Here is a 23,229-nt window from a genome sequence, read left to right as displayed (position 1 = left end):
GTCAAATTCTCCGTGTTGACCTAACCTATCCACTCCACCCTCTACGAGTGCTAGAATCTAGAGTTTTGCCACATTCCGGTGGGAGGAGACCAATATAGTGGCGGCAGCTGCGGGAGATGCACACTAAGCATCTCTTGTAACAAGCGGTGTGAACAAGATCTCCCTAGGCTTGCAACTAGTGTGGGGTTAGCAGTCCGGTGAAAAAGAAGCAACCATGTGGGGTAGTCGGTAGGAGTAGTTCCCTGGCTATACATGCATGAATCAATATATGTCAAGCAGAGGGCAAAGTAAATAGAGGATGCCTCAACCGTACATCTCTACCATAAACCAAGATGAAGCACCTATAATACTTCAATACGGGGGTTTGCACTAAGATGTACTCATGCATCGAATCTGTATGAGAGCCCTCTCGCGCCCAAAGCACCATGATATGGAGAGCCAGGCATTTGAAGGAGCTCTCTACCTGGTATTTATTTTCCCAACGTTCCGTTAAGAGTACACCGTATCGTATCACGGGACTCCTGCAGGCTCAAGGCCTGCATCGTTGGTTCTCATACTGTGCAGCTTCGCTAGATCACCAGCCGTCGCATGTCCAACATCGTTCAGATGTTGGTGCTGACAGAGGCTACCTAGGAAAAGAGATGGAAGAAGAAGAAGGACAGAAATAGGGAACGGGAAGGTAGTCAAGCAGTATCGATACTGCCTATGATGTTGTAACTTACTGCATGTGTGGCTTCAAGCCTCTTAGGTATCCTCTTCATCGTAATTCATGCCACATTGTAGGCTTTTGGTTACCTAACCATAACGCCATATCGCCCATCAAAGCCCTATGGGCAGTGCCCGTACGCCTTGCTAATTGCATATTCAAATTCCTGACCCGTCTTTACCGTGTGGTTCATGGCCATTGCCCTAATCATAATGAAGGAAAAGCTGGCTCATGCTCTCTCCGTGGTGGTTCCTACGAATCGCCTCTGCCAGAAGGTTATCAATGTTAATAACCACCAGTTTATCGGGGCTCGCCTGTGCAAGCTTGTGTTCGGGGATCGGGAATGCGTTCGTGATGACAATCTTGTCAATGACATCGCAGTTGTTCAACTCCTCTAGACAGTCACCACCAAAGATGCCGTGGGTTGCGAAGCAGTAGACCTTTGTCGCGCCGCCGCGCTTGACTACAGTCTCAGCGGCTGCGATCCACGACGCAGATTTGTCCATCATGTCGTCGACGATGAAGACTGGGCGGTCCTTGACGTTGCCAACAAGGGTAACCATGGTCTCGAGCTCGGGGTTCTTGAGATCTTCTTCTTCGTCCTCAGATGATGCAGCGGCATCGTATGTGCCACCGAGGGCATGCGAGTGTTCGGTCTCTCTGTTGCGCGTGGACGAGGAAGTCGAGATGAAGGAAGACATCATGTGCTGAGGTACATCGTCATTGTCGCCCTCGGACGGAGGGCGGTTGCGCCAAGTACTGTGTGACGTTGCGGAAATTGACGGGGAGGGATGTGTATCGTCGACGATGTGACCTTGTACGAGTCTACCGTGAATGACGTTTCTCGCGCGCTGTGCATGTTAGCCATACCCAGTGGTTTTCTCCGAACTGCACAAACCTCATCGGTATACTCCTCGGCACCGCTCTCTTCTCCACTCTGCTCTTCGAGCTCTTCCTTGTTGTTCCCAACGTCTGTTCGAATGGGTTCCAGTGGTACCTCGGGCTCTACGATGGAGCCTGCGCGCATCGACTTGGATAGTGGATGGCTGCTGGTTGGCTCTGACCACCCGTTGGCTCGCCTTTGCAGGGGGTTCGATGGTACGCGCTTGAGACTCGATTTACTTGGTTCTGCTTTTGGCTCTATGGTCGTCTTGCTTATAGGCGTAATGGCCGCGTCGGCATCGAGCGCAGTCTCGACTAGGTCTGGTGTCTCGTAGGAGCCATCCAGCCTCAGCTGCTCGAACATGGCGCTCTCGTTCCAATGTACCGCCGTGCCTGCCCTCCGCCTGTCGGTTGTAACAATGCCGAAGCTGAGCTTCAGAGCATCTGCCAGCGACGTAACGCGCTTGGTGCCACCCGGGTTCTTGCTGACGACGACAGCCTCCCTCCAGTTGGGCACATTGACGCGTATCCAGCGGGCGAGGAGGGGTTCGGCGACGAGATTGTCGACAGGGCACTTGAAGAAGCCCTGCATCTGCGAGGCGTGGAGGTCGATGGTCATGACATGGCTGACACCGGCGATGTGGAGAAGGTTTGCGACCATGCGGGCGGTGATGGCCCCACGGTGCTGCTTCTTCTTGGACTGGCGCGAGTACGGGAAGTAGGGCATGACGGCTGGTGGTGTCAGCAGCTGGTATTGAGCCCATGCAGAGGCCAAGTACCTGTCACCGACTTGGCTGATCCGCCTTTGCAGGCAGAGATCATGATCAGCAGCTCCATGACCGAGTCGTTTATTCTGACCCATTAGCCGTTGACGCATACCAAGGCCGGGCTACGCACTTCTCGCTCCCACTCTGGACAATGAAGACATCCTTGTTGCGGATTGACGTGTCTGGAGGTGGTTAGCAGCTGAGAGACACCAAAAAAAATATGCTGCCAGACATACGAATGGTGACGGAAGTCTCTCCGTTCTTGAATTTGCCCAGGGTTGCAGAGCCAGGCTTCATGCCCAGCCGGTCGCAGATGCCCTCGACGAGCCGGGGGTGCGAAGACCCGCCAAAGACGATTGCGCCCCTCATGGTGGGCGGGCCGAGTAGGGTGACGTTCTCGTAGTGGGCAAACTGTCGTGAGAGCTGGTGAGGCCGGTCGTGCCTGTCAAAATTGTTCGACATGCTAGCTCAGATACGGGCCCTTGAGGGGTTTAGCCCAGCCCCACTCTACTTCGCCGGATACGGAAACGGCCACCAGCCAACGTGTGCCTGACTCGCAATCAACAACGTGCCCAGAAGGCTGAACCACAGGGTTATTAAGCAGGACTCGGACGACAATCTCACGGTCAAGGGAACTACGGGAGCGGGAGACTAGGTAGGAACAAGATTGTCTGCTGTCTTTATGCACATGCCAGCGCCCACCAAGCGTCTTACAAACTGCTGCGCTGTCACGCGACCAAATCACAGTGCTTCCCAGCCAACGATGCGCGCACGATGCACTTAGTCGCCTTTGTACCTGCAGTCCATAAGACCCCGCGTTGCAACATCTGTCCATGGCCTGACCAGGCCATACACAAAAGAAGTGTCATGCTATGTATACGTCTCTTCAGTACATGCTTGTAGTGAAAGACAAGGAAGAGAGCACATCGGATCGAAAGAGCTCTGGTTCAAGGTTTCCGAGTGGGGGTTGATACGCCGTGTCACCAGGTAGCGCAGCTCGATGGAAGAAGAAGAGACTTTGCCGCACCAGGAAGATGCAATCTCAGTAGCTCCACAGCTGCTTCCTCGAGTTGTCCGTTCGCGAGCTGGATCTCAACACCGTCAGTAATGGCCTGTTCAGGATAGCCTTACCCTGCTGCAGTGGATGTTGCACAAGCTCACCGCTTGCTTTGTGTTCCTGTGGCCCTGGTGCTGAACGTTGCTCAAACTATACAAGTTCCCACGCCGGAATTCAACCGATTCATGACTGCCTTCTGGTAGGGTCGCAGCCGCTCATCTTCCTCTCCAAGCCCCCTCGAAACAAGTCGATCCGCGTCATCCAAGGTATAATAGAGCGCACGCTGAACCATACCTTGGTCACACGGATCCCGTGGTATAGTCGCCAAATCCAATATCAACTCCTCGAGCCATGGCATTGACACTTGCTTCCTGCTTACATCACTGAGACGGATGGTGGCGCTTCCTTTCGAGGCATGTTTCCGTGAAGATTGGACCATCAGGGCCGGTTTGGCGTTAGTTTATGGAAGCCGTCAAACGGGATGGTGGATGCTTTGGGAGCTCCATCTTCCCGCCGCACAACCAAGGCGGCGCCAGAGCTTAGGCGGCGAGCTGGTGTCACCATGGCACGTACGTACTCCGACATCTGTAAATGGAGGACCAGCCAGATGTGGATGTGGTGAACAGTGGAACCACCACGGTCGCCTCTATGCCAATGATCCTCAACTAGTGCGAGGAGCGGTAAGGCTGAAAAGGAACACCTCGATTGGCAATCTAGAAGGCAGCATGTGCGGACCCTAGTTTGTGTCGTCCACCTCCGAACACCAGGTCTCAGGTGTAGTGCAATGGCTGGCATGCTCCTCGACGTTGCGGTGCGTCGTGTGCCTTTTGCATTTGACAGAAAACGGCGTACACGACAGCAACATGGAGCGGTTGCCTAGCCAATGGAGAAGCCATGGACGGGGAAATGTGTATCCAAGAGCCTGGTAAGAGGTCATGATGAAGCCTAAGAGCGGGTGAGACGCTGTGCTCCGTCTGACGCGTGTCCGAACCTGTTGGTACTCGGCCATGAAAAGTGGTGTCATGAGGTAATACTTGGAGGTGTCGGTTGAATCACCGATTATAGATGACCCGATGCAGAAGACCATGCTCTGAATCCTAGTCCACGGGAGCGGGGCATTTAGGAAAGACATTGTCAAGCCGACAAACGAGACGACCTCGGCGATCATAAAAGCCCGCACAGGAAGCTGCATGTAAAGAAATTAGATTGCATTACAACCGGGTCTAGCTGCCATGATGTCAAGCCGCAAACCAAATTGCGGATCACTGCGACGGCAGCTTTTACGACATAGCTAGCGAGAATCGTCGCAAGCGCTTGGCTCGATGAAATTTTAGAGGTCGCGTGGAGGGGAGCCAAGCTAGCGAGAAGGGGAAGTCGCGCCGTGTAGGATTGACGCGCATTCGTCCACTCGCAGAACGCCACACGGGCGCCATGATCACAGGCGGACATGAGGGTTGCACCGATCTTGCATTGTGACACCGAGCGCCAGGTTCGGTCCGATCCAGTGTAACCGAAAGATGCAAGCGAGTGTAGGGCTTCAACAGCCGCCTCGAAAACATAGTTCCCGTGGTGGTGTTGTTCGGTCAGGTACCATCGGGGCTTGCGCGGTATAGCGAAGAGGGTGTGGAATGAGCACCCAGCTCCAATCATCCGCCCTGGACGGGGTCAGCGTTGGACCATTGCGTACTCTCCTTCAATATGCTTTTAGGGAGCGACAGTACTTGTGGGTGTCAGATGAGATCATCGCACCACGTGCGATGGAGATTACAGCCGATGTGGGAAAAAAAGACTATGAACAGCGCGTTTGCCGTAGTTCGATTCGTTACGCCGAAGCTTGGCTGGCAACCTGGCAGGTAGCATCTCAGACCAGCGAGCCATGATGGAGGTTGTCCTGGCATGCATCTGATAGGCATATAGGCTCTGGGTACAGAAGCCGAACAAGGGTATTTCTCGACAGTTGCGGCTGGCCCTGATGCTGCTGCATGCCCCTACCATCCAGTATGAGGTTGCATACAGTGAGGAAACGTCATGATTCTTCACCTCAGAAGCAAGCAACGCGGATGAAGCTGATAGTGGATCTCCCGCAAGCCTCATAGATGGCGCTTGCCGTTTTGGTCCAAGCATGTGTACGACAAGACATGCAGCATCGATATTAAAGTAGACCTCCTTGGTGGCCAGCAGTAGATCTGCGCGCCACAGCAAGACGCGCGCGCGCGGTGAGGCTGTGTGTAGCCGTGTGAGGGAGCCGAAGCGGGCTGGAGGTCGACGTGATGCAGTAGGCAATACCAAATGCACCGACGTGCATCTCCAGCTCTGCACGCATTCTGTGAAGGGAAAGGGCCAGCGATGTTGCCGAGGGTAGTTCCCAATGCAGAGGACGGAAGCACGAGGGAGAGTAGACGATGCATGCTCGAGCATGGCACAGTAGGGACTAGATGTTTGGCGCAGGGCGAGGTTCCAGTCGAGGCATGCAGGTCATGACGGCGTTGGTCGAAGAAACAAGACTGGTGGAGGGGGAGAAGAAACGGGGCGGCGGCGCATGCACGAGGCCGTTTTGGGTAGTTTGCGTGTGGACCGCGGTGCGGCCTTTGCGGCTCAAGATAGCGCCAGACATATGGTTCATGTCGTTGACTCGGGCAATTTACGCGATTGGCCTGCGACTATTCTCCGGCCATGGTGTAGCAGAGGCGCAAAAGAAATATGCTCGTAACAAGCAGCACTGGCACGTCGTTGTTGGGGAAGGAGCAGCCGGACAGAGGGCAGGCGCGAACCTGAATGTACCGACCCCATGCGCCCTAAGCCCCTTTGGGATTCCGTTGCACTCGAAGGCGCCGGGTTGGCCGCCGAAAAGGGACCCCTCGCTCGACTGCCGCCAGCGTCTCTCGATGCAGCAGACTGCACAGGTGCCATGAGCGCGACGCTGCGGCATGCAGACACGGTTTGGTGTGACACATAGAATCCGGCAACGCTATCCTCGAAGCATCTCGGAACATTCACATCGCGCCCTTCCCTGCACCAGGGGGGCTTCGCGACGTCAAGATGCTACCATGACCGCGGCTGCGGAACGACCAGCCCGCGTTTGACCAAACCCCACCATGTCGTTCCCTTTGAGAAGAGGCCCGTATTGGACGAGTGGGAGCAACTCCTCAGCCGGCCTGGCCGTGCTACCATCGAGGACATGTTTTGCTCCATCTGTACAGCACCCGTCCGCTTTCGTTCGCCTCTGTCCAGGAAAGCAAGACCGCCAGACGGCTACACGCTGCTGCGTGTTGTACACTGCCGCGCCTGGTGGAAATGCACTCAGCTCTTCCTGTAGCCAAAGTTTATTCTCCACTGCGCCCAGCACCTCACAGAGTCAGTATAAGACGGACTACGATCCGCGTCATTAGCGCCCTCACAGTAGCAACAAGCAAACCCCCCCAGATCCTTCCTTCTCCAGTAACCATCCCTCAACCAACTGCTGCTTTCTCCCAAGCCTTGCTTGCTTTTGCCAGCCACGATCCGACATACCCTGAACACCCTCGCTTTCGAGTCCGATCCTACCTTAGCCTCAACTGGTATCCTGCCGCAAGCATCCAGGTCAGTACTTCACCTCTGTCACTATATCTAGCCTTGATGCCCCAGCCTCTTACGCCTTCTCTCTCCAATGCAGACAGCCGTTCCCGTTGAATCCACGCCTTCCACAACCTCTCCTACACCATCGCCATGGCTCGCCCTGCAGGCTGCTCACACAGCTTCAAGCTGATCAAGTCGGACACCACCATCGTCCTCTGGAATTGTCACTTGTGTCTCGCCCAAAATCTTCCCTTCATCTACGAGTGCGAGCGATGCAAGCTCAAGACTTGCCAGGCGTGCGCAGCCAAAGCATAGGTGAGTCCAGCAAACAACCCGTTTGCCTAGGTCCTCCCTACAATAGAAATGCCACCTTCGGCCCAAGGCACGTGCCAAGGTGTTGCAAAGGATTCTTCGCAACATGCAAGATGTATGTCGGTGCTGACTCGTTGGTTGCAGATGGAATGCACAGATCGCCGACTACGATCCAAAGCACCCGAGATCCCGGTACCCAGACGCGGCCTGTCATTGGCGACACACGATCATTCAAGATTAATATACGACACGCATCTCTAACACGATTTCACTCAACACCCAGCATGTTGGCATCTTTACCCTAGCACGGCGTCCAGGCGTTCAACGTCTTTGTGTCACCGTATTCCTGGGCGGCAATATCCCGAAACGGCCAAATTTCTGGCAGGAATCGACTTTACGACTCGCTGAACAGAAGCAAAGGGGTACCCGCTTTCGCAAGGGTTTCAGGCTGAACAGGGCCTGCGCAGCAAGGCCGATGGCGATTGCCGTTCTAACACGCCTGTCAGATGCTACGTTATTTGGTTTTCCTAAAGCATACTACGGCCGACAACTACACACGGCCTCTAATTTCCTTTGTCGCTTCACAGTACAACGACCGGTGCAAACCAGCAAGCCATAATGTCTTTTCTTTCTCACGCACAACATTTCGGTATTACCGAGAGGCCTGGATTGCCATCTCAACTGTCTGCTCTAAGCTACATGTACATCTAGACGCATATCGGTGGGGGTTGCTGTTTCACATACCCATGGAGCGGCACGCCTTGGCGGGCTTAATAGACCACTTCCTATCATACCTAGATCGACTACACTGACCCGTCCAGTTTCTGAATTTTGCGGCAGGAGCTGCGCTTAACGCCTCGTGCTAAACCATGTCAAATTAGCTTATCTGTATTGACCAACACCCCCGTAGGATCAGGCCTCGTCTCGAATGCCTCATTCAACACCTTGGTACCAGATTGACATATACAATACTTCGGCATTATTTGCTAAGTCTCAGATGTGGGCCAACTTGCTGCTGACGCGAGCTGTCGAATAGTTTATTCCAGGCGGTGAATTATACGCTTACCGCGTTATCATCGCTTAATGCCAATAGATTTCTTTCTCCCTTCCTACTTTTCTTTTCTTCAAATCCCGCCATCTCTGCTTGACTGCCCGAGATATCCAGGCATGGGCGCGCCATCTAAAGGGCCCAGCATAATTGCAGTTTCAGCACGCATCATGAGACCAAGAAAAGTAGATATCGCGAGCCGTCCTGTCGTGTCGCAGCAAAGTCAGAGTCCAAGGCGGTGGATACATTTCGCGGCATTCGGGCCTGTCGGAAGTGACTCGACTGCCTCCGAAAGGAGATGGATCCGAAAGTAATGTCTCTGTCACCTCAGAGCGGCATGCACCTAGTCCATGCTGATACCCATCTGAAAGCCACCCTATCAGACTGCATTATCAGCAGCGCTTTCAGCGATGAAGCAAGGCTCATGAGTCGCACACCCAGAGATCTCGGGAGAAAATCACACGGATCAGTCGCATCCATGCATCCGCCACGAAGAGCAGTCGGTCCTCTTAGCGTGCATTCCGGGAAGGCCTCGGGATCGGATGTTTCCCATGTATGAGTAATGTACCAAGGCTGCTAATGAGGGATTGAAATCTGAAGCGCATGTCCAGGGATGGTGCAAAATTGATGGGTGGAAGACGAAAGCCTGCCTCCTCTTTTGCTCAGCTAGCCCCGCGATTTCAGCCACGTATCCACTCACTTTGTGGCCTACACTAACGCGCAGTCTGCATAGCAGGCTTGACTAACAAACAGCCAGCACCGCTTACTTTGCGCGATGCCGACTGCATTTTTATTTTTTTGCTGTTGCCTGGCCTACGATGCTGCCTTGCGCAAAGAGCGACTTCCTTGCCCACGTTTGCGCGAGTTCGAGGCACCACAGCAGCTGCACACGCAATAGAAATTCATGTGCTTCCAATTGTTGAGCCCACTATCATGGGGCTGAAGACACCATGCGAGCCAGTTGGGTGTTTTGTTCAGCCCCATGACACCGTAAGCAGCCAATGCTGCAAGCCTGGCATCATGGCCCCCAAACTTTCAAGACGCAATATAGTCAACATTCCCAAGGCGGATCTATCTTCAATCTTTTCGCGTCCTCTTCTCTCAGCTATTTCCCATTGTGCCTTTTTTTTTTTCTGGACAATTTCGACCACCAGCTCGTTATTGTATCGATCCAGCTGCTTTTCTGGGCAAGGCAGTACAGCCGCAGTATAACATCGGTGCTCCAATAGAGCGAAAGCAGTCATGGCCTCAGTGATGAGTGACGACGCGCAGATTGGCGCTCCCCAGGAAGCCATCAACGAGTTTTGGAACAACCTCATCACGAAACAACCAGCCAAGGTGACCAAAATCTTCCCGTCGAGCTTGTATGCGCACCTACTCCCACCGAAGCGAAAAGAGGGCACCGTCACAGGAAAGAATGCGGCTGAATCTTACGAAGCGGCAGCTTCACAATGTCGCGCTCGAGTCGAACGCATCGTCAAGGAATGTAAACGTACGAACGAGAAGTTTACAGATGCAGACTTTGATATCGAAGAATTATCGGACAGAAACTGTCTTGACGGTCTTATGGCTTGGTACAAGGACCAACCAGCGACAACAACGCCATCCGTGAGCGCGTCACAACTGGGCAACGCTCTATCGACTCTGGTTCAGAGCGGGCTGATGATGGCTGATGGCGCCGCATTCGACTTCAATGCCACGGCGAAGCTCCTGACCAACAAGTCAAACAGCAGTAAAGATGGTCCGGGATCTGTGCATCGCATTGACTGGATCTTCGATGAGCCAAAATTCGTACTGGATGGATTCTCTAGCTCCGATCTGCGACAAGGTTCGAGTGGTGACTGCTGGTTGTAAGTGTCTCTGTACGAAGTGCATGTGAAGCCAACACTGACTTTGTACTCCCGCACCAAGTATTGCTGCTGTTGCGACCATTTGTAGCAACCCGAACTTGATGAACAAGATCTGTGTCGCTAAAAACGAGATGTGTGGCGTTTACGGCTTTGTGTTTTACAGAGACGGCGACTGGATCTGGACTGTTGTCGATGACAACTTGTACCTCCGAAATAGCGACTTTGACGCCGCTTGGGGTGACCGCTATGATCCAACGGATGCCAAGGAGAAGAAATACAAGGAGAACCATCAGACTGGATCTGAAGCGCTATATTTCGCGTCATGCGCTGATCAGAACGAGACATGGCTCCCATTGCTGGAGAAAGCTTATGCCAAAGGTATGCCGGACTTTTGCTGATCACAATTGCTCAAAGCATCAGTGCAACCTGCTAACAAAATTCAGTACATGGGGACTATGACTCTATTGCCGGCGGCTGGAGCGGCGAAGCAGTTGAAGATTTGACGGGGGGCGTAACAACCAAGATTCTCACTGATCGAGTTCTGGATAAACAACGACTGTGGGAAGAATTGCTGCAAGCCGGCAAGAAGTTCCTCTTCTCAGCATCATCGCCAAGTATAGATGGTGATGACTCGGACGCTCGAAGGGGTCTCGCTCTAAGTCACGCTTATTCGATTCTCAAAGCAGTGGATGCTGAGGGAGAAGATGGCAAGAAGCACCAGCTGGTATTGATACGCAATCCTTGGGGCAAACGGATGAATGCCTCCATGGGAGAGTGGACAGGGCCATGGTCTGATGGGTCTCCCGAATGGACGACTTACTGGCTGGACAAGTTGGATCACAAGTTCGGAGATGATGGCTTGTTTTGGATGTCATACAAGGACCTGCTGAGGCGATTTGATCTGCTTGACCGCACGCTACTCTTCGACGAGAGTTGGACTGTAGTTCAGCGCTGGACAAGCGTTCCGGTCGCCTGGGTGACAGGCTATGTGAACACGAAGTTCTCCGTTGAGATCAAGAAACCTGGACCGACTGTATTTGTCCTTTGTCAGGCAAGGCACAAAATACCTTCATTCACGATAATCGCTAATCTTTTGTAGTTGGATGAACGCTACTTCAAGGGCTTGGAAGGCAAGTACGACTTTGACCTGCACTTCATCTTGCAAGAGAAGAACGCAGAGCCAGGTCACCATATTGTGCGCGCTCGCGGTGCTTGGTTCGGAAACCGCAGCATCTCTGCTGAAGTTGAACTGGAAGCTGGTATATACGAAGTTCTACCGAAAATCGAAGCTTCACAAGATAAGGAGGCTCCGGATGTTCCCGCTGTAGTTGCGAAGCTCGCAGAACGCAACCCACAGAAGCTAAGGCAGATCGGCTTGAACTACGACATTGCAAATGCCAAAGGTGTTTTCGAACTCACTGAAGAAGAGCGCAAGAAGAAGGAACAAAAGAAGAAAGAGGCGGCTGAAAAGAAGAGGGAGAAAGAGGAAGCGAAAGAGAACGAGAGAGCAGAATTCGAAGCTTGGAGAAAAGAAAAGGCGGAATTTGAGGTTTGGAAGAAAGAAGAGAGGGCCGAATACGAGGCCTGGAAGAAAGAGAAGAAGCGCAAGACGGAAGAAACTGCTAAAGAACCTGGCAAATCTGAAGGAGAACACCAACACAGCAGTTCAGCCACAAAGGAACCTGGCGCCACCGCTGGTGCAATCAAGGAAACTGGGCAAGAGGCAGAGAAAACCACCTCCGTTGATACCGAAGGCACGGAGAAGGCTCTTATCAACCTCCCAATCCAAGGCAAAGAATCTCTGAAAGAAAAAGAGTTAGTGATTGATCCCTCCCTCGAACCACGCGACTCCAGCGATAACGGAGACGCAAATCATACACCCACCTCTGAGGTCCATCCCCACGATTCCGAAAGTGACAACCCCAACCACAGTAGCAGTACATCTCCCGAAGCCCGCATCGTCCGTTCGCAGACCGCGATTGCATCACACTACCGCCCTCCACCACCGTCAGATTACCGCGGCTTCCCAGGTTATGCTGCTTCTGGCCCAGTACCTCCTCCACCTCCACAAGCCACTCCTGCAAGGGAACTGCCCAAGCCGTGGAACGCAGTCTGTGTGCTAGGTCTGAGAGTTTATAGTCAGGATCCTGATGTGAGTATCAAGTTGGTAAAGCCCAAGGACGAGGAAGAAGGTGCGATTCTGGATATCGATGGGGACACGGCGGCAGGGGCCACGATGTGATTGTGTTGAGAAAATGTCAAGGTGTATACGCGCGTACGTATTTGGCAGGCATCTTGAACACCTATACAATGGGTATTTGGTTGCACAGCTCGCAGTGTCATTTTGCTTGTCGTAATCATATCTTCATTGCTATTGATATGCGGGTTCCCGGCTTCATCATGTTATTTACTGTATGCCACACTAGGTAGCGCACCACCATAATCAATCATTCTCCTCTCATCACTAGCCAGCCCTTTACTCGGCCAACTTGACACCGTTCAGCATGATCGCAGCGCGGATCTGGGTTCCATTTCCGACATCGAAGCTGTCCCGCACAGCCATACCCTCCGCGCCCATCACATCTTGGAAGCTCACTTGCGCGCTTCCAAACTCCACATTCTTGTTCAGCAGCGCAATTTTGAAGGCACCCGGGTTCGCCAACATGGCCGCGGTGAGGGGGATGCGGAATGCTTGGTCGAAGGATGGGTTGAAGATATCTGTGCCAGGAGTATAGGTCTTGGCCGCGGTTTGGAAGGTCTTGTCACCCCAAGTGACCTTCACGCTGGGATTGAGGTCGTCACGGTTGCCCTGGAGTCCGTTGGCGCTGGCAATGAGGACAGTGGCCAGACCGCAGATCTGGTCCTCGGCTTGGCCTTGAGCGCTGGCAGAAGAGAGGACCTGCGCGTCGGTGACAAAGTTGTAGAACTTGGCATGTATAGATAGTCGCGCCTGGGTAGCGTTGCCCTTGTGTGAGAGGCTCAGATCCTGCGAACCTCCCTTGAGAAGGATTTCCTTGACCGTAGTGGAGCCGATACCTATGTCGTCATCACCAGCCAAGTCGTCATCCTGAATGTCCACAGTAATGTCTTGTTCGTAGTCTGACACCAAGAAGTCATGGGTCTCATTCCACTCGGGTTCGTGGTTGTTATCCACAACGCTTGTCTTCCACTCCTCTTCGGCACCTACTTTGACCTTGACGTAGCAATCTGGTACATCTTCCAGCTTGACCTTGGAGAGCAGTTTCCTCATTGTGCTCTTCTTCTCGCCCTTCTTAGGGGCATCGATTCCAGTTGCTCGGCCTACTGTGATACGAATGATACCGTGGTGAGGCTGGTGAGTCTTGAAGTAGTCGACGTCGTTCATCATCTTGACAAGGAAGCGGTTGGGCAGTACTGCCATTCCATCAATGATTCCAAGAATGGTTTTGCGGACTGTGCTGTCAATAACAGAGAAGTCGGCAATGTTTGCGGCGTCAGTAAAATCAAGCTTGAGGCTTGGTGTGTTGAGGAAGGCGATCTGTGCTGCGCCAATCTGGTTTCGGCATCAGCATGCATTCGAGATGGGTCTAGAGTGGAGTTCACACATACCAGAGGAATGACATTCGTCAACGGGCACAAGAGTACACTGATCCGGCCCTTCATATGAACCCTCTCAACACCCTGCATACCATGTCAGTTGCAGCTCAGCTAAATCCATTGATCGTATTTGAAACATACCACTTTCGGAACCATTTTGCCGTCGAGCTCAAAGTCACACACACCTTCCCAGTTCATATCCATGTCGAGCTTGATGCCATCGGCCGTAGTCTTGTGAACGTCCACGTTGGAAAAGCCAATGGGAATGTGTCCAAAGTCGATCTTGGTGAAACGCAGATTTCCAAGAGGGCCAGGTAGAGTTGAGGCGAGGATGGGCTCAACAGTGTCTTTGATGATGTTAGAGCCCGCAACGCAGATGTTTGGCCAGAGGTTCTTGACGATGTCATTGAGGAAGCCTGGCTCAGACGAGTTAGTGATTGTGGTGCGAGAGTCAATGGCAGCATTTACCGGCTGGCTCAGCACCACCAGAGGCAGTCAATGTATCGACAAGGGATGCAGGCGCCTGGTTAGACATGGTGTTCAATTGGGCTTTCTCCGTGTTCAGTTTGGTGGTAGTTGAGCTCCGTAGGTATTGCAGCTCGAAACAGTACTAGTTCGTGCTGAGAGATGACAGGGTGGTTCGGGAGGTAGAGAGTTTGGTGGAAGGGAAGGTTGGGGAAGGTTGACGGCCAGTTTTGAAGCTCGTCGATTAGTACGCTCCACCACGTGTTGTCCCTGCTTGTGGTTACCTGCTCTTGGGAAGACCCAGGTTGACGTCACTTCTCAAACGCGCCGCGCTGCAGGCTCAAAGGTTAAACCCCGCACTGGCAGTGGAAGCCACAGGTTGAAGCCACAGACACGTGTCGCGCTTTCCTCTCACGCTCCAGCCACCGTCGATTCCTTCAGTGCCTAAGGCCAACACAGCAAACCCCATAATTTACTTCAAAAGCTTGCCTAACCGTTTTTGATGCTTTGACCATTTGCGTCGCGATTCCACGTGTTTTGTTGGGTGCCATATCCAATACGCCACACAGACGCCACACAGGCGCCACACGTTCCTTTCACCCATCATTGCACGCTCCTGCTGCCGTCATCTCGCAATCGGACATCACCGCATCATGACCCTGGCCGCGCTGAGACAACCATGGCGCTGTCGCTAATCGATCAGAAGCAAAAATTCACCCCTGTGAATATCTCGCGTCGGTCACACCGAACCATCTTTGGTGGCTGGCCATGTGCAAACGATGTGCATGAGAACTCGATCTGCTTTTACGGGCCGCTGTCACACACCAGGGGTCGAAGATGCCACGGGTCGGTCCTATCATACCGGTAATCAAAGCCTGTCGATGGCTTAAGCCATATTCTGACATTCGTAAGGGCATCTATAGCCGAGCTCCGTCCGCTCATCTCGTTGCGAATACCCAGTATTTATTGCATGCATCCATGTCTCAAGGCTAATCCTTCGATCGCATCTGGATATCGCACCGAGTTCAATACGAGGTATGGAAGATAAGCGAGTACAGACGGGGAGACGGGTCTTGGGCCGACTGAGCGATCGTCTTTTGGAGGCTGACAAGTTGGCACAGAGCGTATCGACGATACATTACATTGCAGCATGGAAGGAGACTGGACAAGAAAAGAACAAAGGACAAGCCTGCCGCTGTGGTTTATTTTGCAGCAGTCTGGTGATACTTCATCTTTCTTCTAAGGCGGCAGCGGCTTGCCATTTGGCGTCAGTCCATCACAAGCCCTCTCCAGCACGCTTGCATCGATGCTTTGCACAACCTCTCCATTGTATGCAATCAACACCCCTTCACCACTCGAAGCGTAAGCTTCCCATGCCAGCTCTGGTAGCCCATTGATTGGGTCCTTGGCGAAAGCAAGGTAGTAGTCCTGTGCCTGCTCGCTTACTTCTCTTTCGAAATCCGTACCATTACCTCTCGCGATACCATAGGTACCGAAGTACAATGGAAGGTCAGAGGAGTGGTATGCGCCCTGCCAGAACTGTGGAGCGATGTTGCTGAAGTTTCCGCCGTAAAGGTAGCGGAATGTTGTCGTATTGGCAGCGCTACGGTCGTGGGTCGTCTGTGTGACAGGGCAGAGGAACGACGAAGCAGTCGCAGCGTCAGCTTGTGCTTGATCAGGACCATATGTTTGATTATACGGAGGAAATGCGATGCCCTCGTTGGTCGTTGTACCAATTATCGCTGGTTTACGCGTAAAGTTCCCAGCACGCGCGCGTGCTGTGTAATTTGCGAAAACCGTGCGGTCGTCGACTATTGGAACAAACCTAAGCGCAGGTGTTGTGCCATTGTCGGAGTATTCTTTCAGAAACAGCTCGATGTCACGGGAATCGATATTCCGTAGACAATCAATCTCTGCATCGGCATCGGCATGGTTGCAGCCAAAGTGCTGAGCGACGAATGTGAAGTTCGACTGCTGTGTATCAGCGCTTATAAGCGACAAAAATGCTGACCCGGAGTTCATGATCAAGCCTGAAACGATAGGATCTTCTGGGTAAGCAAAGTTGTAGTAGTCGACGGAGATCGCGCCTGCTGACTGGCCCCAAAGAGTAATACGGTCTGGATCACCTCCAAAATTGCCGATATTGTCACGACTTGACAAGTAAGTCTTTGCTTCATCTGAATTCATATCTGAGCACTTACATCCATTCCAGTGCAAGGCGCTGATCCAAGAAGGCCAGATTCTGTTCGTCGTCCGCAAGCGCTTTGGCATTGGGAAAGCCGAAGATGTTCAAACGGTAACTGTTACTCTGGTCAATCTTGTGTAACATCAAATCAACTGACTTGAGCTCACTTGATTCCAACAACGATGTGCTCTCCTGATCTTTCTACCCATCGGGCAGGGTTCTGATAGGGTACCGTGGGCCCGCCCGTGACGAATCCTCCACCATGAATCCATACGACCACTGGCAACGGTTTCTCACACTGATCCAAGGGCGCCCAAACATGGAGGTTCAGGCAGTCCTCACCTTGGAAGTCCCGCGGCTCAATGATGAATTCCGGTGCGTCTGTGAGCCAGACGTTGAGTGCATCGCCCTCGAACTGGGGACAAGCATGTCCTAGATTGGTCGCCTTGATCGTTGCATTTTCCTTGGACTTTGGAGCTGGAGGCAGCCAGCGTCGTGCTCCTACGGGCTGTTCCGCAAACGGTATACCGAGGTACTGTGCAACATTTGGTGTGATGTCATCCGTAAAACCCTGAACCGGCCCGGAAGACGTATCGATGTTCAAAGAGCTGACAGCAGTCACAGCTTGAAGCTGGCTGAGTCCGAGGAGAAGTGCTGCAGCAAAGGCCATAACGGAAGGATTGCGGAGTTGCGAGTCACTTTTGCCCCGGACCCCATCATCGTAATTTGTACTTTCTCCAATACCCCAAAGAATCACGGATCAACATCGTCACTAGCTATGTAATAGCCCCATGCGCTGCATCGGGGCTCCTAGACCGATGGGGTTACAACGCTGGGGTTTCACCGAACTCTCAGATGCTGTCACCACCGTCAGTATACTCAGAGATACTTAACAATACAAGAGATAGGTTTCCAGGAAATATATACAGACACTAGAAGTACGTCTGAATGATAATGCACAGCGATGACGCTTCCCCATCCTTCGTTGCGAAAGGGTACATGCTCGGCCGATGATTATCCGGGGCAGGCGCCGTCCCCACACTTTCCCCACTTTGTACTCGGGATCGTCACCGAACGGGCAAGCATCATAAGGGCAGCATCTTCCAACGGCTTTTTGAAGTAAAACCCCGAGAGCTGTAGCATTATTCTAACACAAGCTCGTTGTTCAAACCCCGGCATGAAGGTTCTTATTACTGGCGCCGGCGGTTTCGTCGGCCAAATTTTGGCAAAACGGCTCATCGAGACAAATACCGCAGATACCCTCATCTTGGCCGACGTTAATCCACCTCCAAATCCAACATCGTCACAGAGCGTACAATGTACGGCGGCAGATCTCACATCATTATCAGCATGCGAAAGTCTCATCGCTCAAGAACCAGATGTTGTGTATATCCTCCACGGCATCATGTCAAGTGGTAGCGAAGCAAATCTCGAGCTAGGCCTTAAGGTCAACTTTGAGTCTGTGCGCCAACTACTAGACACCATTCGGGCCAAGCGACCAGGAATCAAAGTGGTCTTCACTTCTTCTTGCGCAGTTTATGGGCGGAAGGCCGTGGATAATGTAGCAACAGAGACGGACATTGTGCCTATGCCTGAATCTAGCTACGGCACCCAGAAGCTCATGATCGAGCTCCTCCTCAACGACTACTCACGACGCGGGCTCATCGACGGACGCGTCGTCCGTCTACCGACCGTCTTTGTCAGAGCCGGTGCCCCTACTGCAGCAGCTTCGTCATTCGTCTCGGGTATTGTGCGTGAGCCAGTACATGGACAAGAGTCGGAGTTACCAGTGGACCCAAGTATCGGCATCTGGCTTACTTCGCCGCGCACGCTCGCGACAAATCTCGTACACGCCATCAAAGTACCAGCGGAGAAATTTGGGCATTTTAGGCAGGTGCTATTGCCGGGTTATACAGCTACAAGCGGAGAAATCCTGGACGCACTGGAGAAAGTCGCGGGTAAAGAGACAAGAGCTTTGGTGAAAGAGAAGAGGGATGAGACGATACAGAGGATCGTTTTGAGCTGGCCGGCGAAGTACGACACCGCGAGAGCAAGAGAATTAGGTTTTAGCGAAGACGTTGGGCTTGAGCAGACGATTCGCGACTTCATTGACGGAGAGAAGCAGACAGCATAAGGGCAAACATATCGACAGCTTCGCCGAGCGGATATGCGCACCCTAGAAACTGCGGGTTCATAACGTACGGAATTGAATTTGTGACAGACAGAAGGTCAAGTGTTGTTGGAAATCATTCATTACGTTTCTACTAAATACGAGGTCCTTAGAACTTTCCGTCCTACTGGCTACTCCCTTCACCTTTTGCTTTATCCCTTCTAACCATAGACGGGTGACTTCGTGTAACCAGGGAATTGTTGAAGGAGTCTTTTGTCGACGGTGGCCATCTGCGGGCAGCCCAACTGTCCGACAAGCCTTCCAACGATACTGGTGAGCGCAGTAAGTGGTCCGATAAGGATGTCTGGCTTGGCTTGTGATGAGGTCTGGTAGACGAAGCAGCCGAGGTTGTTTCCCTCAAGGAGCGACGCACTATTGAAGACACCACCGCTCAAGTCGGCTACGTCAACACCGACGAAGGAATTGGGTGTACCAGTGTTTCCACCAATATCGAGGAACTTGGGGTGGAGACGAGCAGCATTAACGACATCTGCAAGGAAGTATGGGGTGTCGTATGGGTACTCAAGAGCACGTCGGTACCAGTTCTCCAGGATGCGCTCCCCGCCTTGCACTGCGTTGTAGTTTCCATTGGTACCTTGTATTCCGAACCAAGACTGGATCACGTCATGTGGAAGGACACCAGTGGGGTTCTCAGCGGTGTGGTTGGCCATGAAGCGGAAGATGAAGGCGTACGCAGCAGGTTGCACCAATATGCCCGAGAATGGACCGTTGAAAAAAATTAGGATTGGTCCGCTTCTGAACGTCGAATCGATGGCTCCTGAAGTTGGTCAAGCTCTCAAGGGTGACTACACCACCGGGAGAATAGTCAATCAATTCCTGGAACAGACTAGTGACAGTCTTGTAGCTGTTACCAGCCTGGTGGACGTCGGACCGTGTTGGCGAGGCATCGGTTTCGTACTTGTTGTGCGAACCGCTCAAACCGTTGCCTAAGACTCCTGTTGCGCCTCCCTGAGCGAGAGATGGCCTGCCGCCCATTGACCAGTTCAACAGGTCGCCGTCGAGTGCGCCACCGAGAACTGAGAGGAATATCGAGAGGAGGGGACCCATACCCACTACCCGTTGTGTTGCGTCGATGTATTGTTGGACACTAGCGTATCCATTGTGGGGAAGGAAGTTGTGATTGGCGAGGGCGTTCAGACCAGGGCATGGTCCTCTGAGGTCGTTCGGCCCTGGTGCAACGTACTCGTGACCGCTGCTAGCAGTGACGTTGATGTATTGCGCCTTTGCGTTGAAGATGGGTATTGGCTCGAAGATAGCTGTTGCAGCACCGGCACCGGCACCGGCTTGACGTCCTTCCAACTCCACCAACCTCGCGGCCTCCTCGGCGCGCTTCAGAAGCTCGGGGTCATGTCCAGCAGCATCCAAGATGGCTGTTGGTCAGGCGGAGGTGAGAGGCACCGCGACAACCAAAAACAGTTGAGGAAAAGAGAAGTGCATGTTTGCGATTGATGAATAGGCCTGATGTTGATAATGAACTTTAGACTGAGTGGTTGGGCATACTATATACTACTCTGCAGGTAACAAATTCAGCAAACGCCATCGTATCTCCTATCTTGCAGTGGCTTGATGACACGCATCGAGACCTTTGAAGGGACCGCGGTTGACCAGATTGCTAGACATAAACCCCGCCGTAGATCTCTGTAGTAGATACCTAGGTAGTATACAACGTGCGCCGGTCTTCTCTCAGGGACGCTTTTGGCTGTGAAGGGCTGGATGTAGATACAACCCGCCATGTCTGATTCGTGGCTCGCCCTCTATTTGAGAATCCGGGGTCGAACTATTACATGTGGGTCAGGGGTAGTGCCCGAAGGGAGAGGGTCCCGAGGTCAGATGGTGGACATTGTAGGACGATGGCCAATATCAAGCAACCGCCACTCGCCCAGAACGTGAGCCACCTGTAAATTGTGTGCACTATAATCTTCAGAATCTTAAACCCTAGCTGAAATTCGTATGCAGAATACGGTAGTTGGCGGTACTTGCCAGGGGTACCAGTCAGATGTAGGCTAACCCGAATCAGCAGGATAAATCCCCTGTCCAATCATGAGCAACGACCATCTTCCTTAATCCCAACTCACTGTGGGATCGGCGAAAGGTTGCCTTCTGGTGTTTTCTAGACCCCCCTGGCCACTATTTGTAGCAGAAAGTGGAAATTTACCTTGGTCAAAGCGCACTGAACCAATGACGACGTAGTTAATGGTAAACCCTCCCGAGGTCTCCATTTCCACCCAGACTGTCAGGGTAACATATCCAGGCTTGAATGATCGTAGAGCATACTAACAGGCTCGTATCTTTGTCTTAAGGATGGGAGTGCTGTTGAAAAGTTGATGGCTGTGGAGCGGATTGCACGAAAACACAGCCTGAGTTGCATCACGATGCAGTGTTGCCAGCACAACCTGCCTAGACAGCTCTACGACTGGGTACAATTGTGTTGGGTCTTCTAGAGGAGGCCTGATATGTATGGCTATAGTCATTTGGTTGTGCCTTAGGGAACGGCTAGATTATTGTATAGCTTTGGTTTTGTTTCGCTGGAGCTCGTCTAGGTCACCTCTGTACCGTGGTTCTCAACGTTGAACCGTGGTTCTCGTCAAATCGATGAGTCTACTAGAGAACTTTAGCAATTACCCATTGGATGTCTTCTTGCATTGCTTTTCTGCCACAGAATTATGCTTGCGCGGAGAACTTTTACATACCTAGGTATCATTTTATTCTGGCACGGTCAGGGAACACTAATACCTGCCATTCGCTCAGAGCTAGAATCTCCATGGGCTTTTACCAGTAGGCTGGTGAGCCCCCCATCTCCCCATGCGAACCTCCAAAGCAGTGCCTAGATCTATGGCGGTTGACAAGAGCGCCAAAAGCGTCATGGTATCAGTGGAATAGTTCAACACATTAGTGCGTTTACATATAGCATTCTCCCCGGTCAAGATACATTGGGGACTTCAAATTTGTCTGTGCGACGCTGCTCACTGTGCGATACCCAAGAAGCAAGACAGAGTGTTCTTGGGCGTTCATGAAGTTTGTTTACACTGGGCAGTTAAGCCTGAACCATACCTTCTGGTAATGTAAAGTCATCGATGATTGCAATACCCAAACCCGCACAGTCTATACACAGTCCATCACCTCAGTATGTACAGTCTTTGGACTCCGCCCCGATGTTCACTGCTCCTGTGAACGAGCTCTGTCGACTTTGCCGCATTTTGTATAGAGTCTTTACTAACCGCATGTACCAAATTGTGGCTGGCAACCCCATGACAACCTACAGTAGTCATCCTGGCCATTTCCACACCATCCATAGCTTGAACAGCATCGTCCGAAAGTACTACCCGTACAAGTCTGGCCATTCCCATCTGCTCCACACCTTCCATTCGTACTGACATTGGTCGGAACAGGCGCCGCAGAAGAGGTCGAACTAGGCGTTGGGGTCGTCGTCGTCGTTGGAGTAGGAGTGGGAGTAGGAGTAGGCGATGGCCTGGTCGAAGAACTGCTGGGGGGAATAGGAATAGGGACTGAGGAAGAAGAGCCTGGCGGCAGTGGTGCCACACCACAACTCCCAAAGCCTGGGCGACATCCGGTACCGCAGAAGTCAAGGGAGTTGCCGCAGTAATAATACTCTGAGCAGCAATTTCCGAAGACAGAGCCCACACACGTTGTTACGTTTCCGCATTGTCCATTCGTGGAGGGAATCAGTGTACCAGAGGGCAGCGGTGGCAGAGCCGATGAGCTCGAAGGGAAAACGACTGAGCTTGTTGGCGGCAGAGGCGTGGGAGTTGGTGTGGGCGTTGGCGTTGGCGTTGGCGTAGTAGTGGGCTCAGGTGCTGCATCACCGCATCTTCCAAAGTCAGGCTGACATCCGACGATGATGCCGCAGTGCTAAAGCAACTCATATCAGCATGTAGAATACCGGGATGCCAGGACAACGATGCGTACCTCGAACTCAGATCCACAGTAACCATAACTTGAGCAACATTGATTACCACCGCATCTTTGATTGTTGAATTCGGCACCGCAACGGCCTGCCGCCTGTCGAGGCAATAGGTGGCGAAAAGAGAGGGAGTAGAGATTCGGTGTTGTAGCATTATGCTCCTCGAATCGTTGTGCGACAGTGTTCTCGATGTCGTCTGTACCACGGAAGTGTGCTCGTAGCTGTGCGCTGAACTTGGTATTGGTTGTCAGATCAATAAGAGCTGAGACTTCTGAGAAGCCCAAGGCTCCTGCCAGACTTATCAACGTCAACCGCATCTTTGGCTTTCTGAATGGAATGACGAGGTACGAGATCAAAGTAAGATCCGCAGCGAGCAAACCCAGGTATTAATCGAACTTCCACATGGCTTCACGGAAGCTAGGGAAAGAGATCCTGGTACAAAGGAGTGGTCGGCCGGCTCGATATAGCGGATGAGCTCGCTGAATACTTGGCTAGGTGCAGATGAGGCTCTTTCGAGCCTGGAAGACATGCAATAGACCAATGGAGTACAACTCCAAGCTCGTCTTGCAAATTGAAACTGTAACAGTTGATAGTCGCACATGTCTTCTTGGGTATACCTGTTATTGCTAATATGGAAGTCGAACCGACTCGCATGTTTGTGGGGCCTTCGGCGGTGCATGCGTTCAGATGGATGAACAGAAGCCTCCTGTGGG

General features: G+C 52.4%; 6 protein-coding genes across 6 annotated transcripts; 2 read left to right on the top strand and 4 right to left on the bottom strand.

The window, feature by feature from the left end:
• Positions 1-909: 909 nt before the first annotated feature.
• ACET3X_005769 (uncharacterized protein) lies at positions 910-2,794 on the bottom strand (the record flags this gene model as incomplete). The annotated part of the gene is made up of 5 exons (XM_069451908.1): positions 2,592-2,794; positions 2,486-2,537; positions 2,368-2,441; positions 1,605-2,320; positions 910-1,557 (listed from the first exon to the last, which is right to left on the bottom strand). The coding sequence occupies exons 1-5, from the start codon at positions 2,722-2,724 to the stop codon at positions 910-912; spliced, it is 1,623 nt and encodes a 540-aa protein (XP_069306129.1). The 5' UTR covers positions 2,725-2,794.
• Positions 2,795-9,569: 6,775 nt separating this feature from the next.
• On the top strand, positions 9,570-12,419 carry ACET3X_005768 (uncharacterized protein; the record flags this gene model as incomplete). Its single annotated transcript, XM_069451907.1, has 4 exons — positions 9,570-10,177; positions 10,239-10,555; positions 10,621-11,228; positions 11,277-12,419. The coding sequence occupies 4 exons, from the start codon at positions 9,570-9,572 to the stop codon at positions 12,417-12,419; spliced, it is 2,676 nt and encodes an 891-aa protein (XP_069306128.1).
• A 234-nt stretch (positions 12,420-12,653) lies between these two features.
• On the bottom strand, positions 12,654-14,288 carry ACET3X_005767 (uncharacterized protein; the record flags this gene model as incomplete). Its single annotated transcript, XM_069451905.1, has 4 exons — positions 12,654-13,709; positions 13,766-13,837; positions 13,895-14,169; positions 14,222-14,288. The coding sequence occupies 4 exons, from the start codon at positions 14,286-14,288 to the stop codon at positions 12,654-12,656; spliced, it is 1,470 nt and encodes a 489-aa protein (XP_069306127.1).
• A 1,169-nt stretch (positions 14,289-15,457) lies between these two features.
• On the bottom strand, positions 15,458-17,073 carry ACET3X_005766 (uncharacterized protein; the record flags this gene model as incomplete). Its single annotated transcript, XM_069451904.1, has 3 exons — positions 15,458-16,370; positions 16,420-16,518; positions 16,571-17,073. 3 exons carry the CDS (start codon positions 17,071-17,073, stop codon positions 15,458-15,460), a joined length of 1,515 nt encoding a protein of 504 aa, XP_069306126.1.
• A 507-nt stretch (positions 17,074-17,580) lies between these two features.
• On the top strand, positions 17,581-18,537 carry ACET3X_005765 (uncharacterized protein; the record flags this gene model as incomplete). The annotated part of the gene is made up of 1 exon (XM_069451903.1): positions 17,581-18,537. The coding sequence occupies one exon, from the start codon at positions 17,581-17,583 to the stop codon at positions 18,535-18,537; it is 957 nt and encodes a 318-aa protein (XP_069306125.1).
• Positions 18,538-18,734: 197 nt separating this feature from the next.
• Positions 18,735-20,327, bottom strand: ACET3X_005764 (uncharacterized protein; the record flags this gene model as incomplete). The annotated part of the gene is made up of 3 exons (XM_069451902.1): positions 18,735-19,351; positions 19,422-19,964; positions 20,246-20,327. 3 exons carry the CDS (start codon positions 20,325-20,327, stop codon positions 18,735-18,737), a joined length of 1,242 nt encoding a protein of 413 aa, XP_069306124.1.
• Between the last annotated feature and the right edge of the window lie 2,902 nt (positions 20,328-23,229).

This window comes from Alternaria dauci, chromosome 5 (genome assembly GCF_042100115.1).
Source record: "Alternaria dauci strain A2016 chromosome 5, whole genome shotgun sequence".
NCBI lineage: Eukaryota > Fungi > Ascomycota > Dothideomycetes > Pleosporales > Pleosporaceae > Alternaria > Alternaria dauci.
The sequence above is the reverse complement of the archived record's forward strand: the minus strand, read 5'-3'. Positions and strand labels throughout refer to the sequence as shown.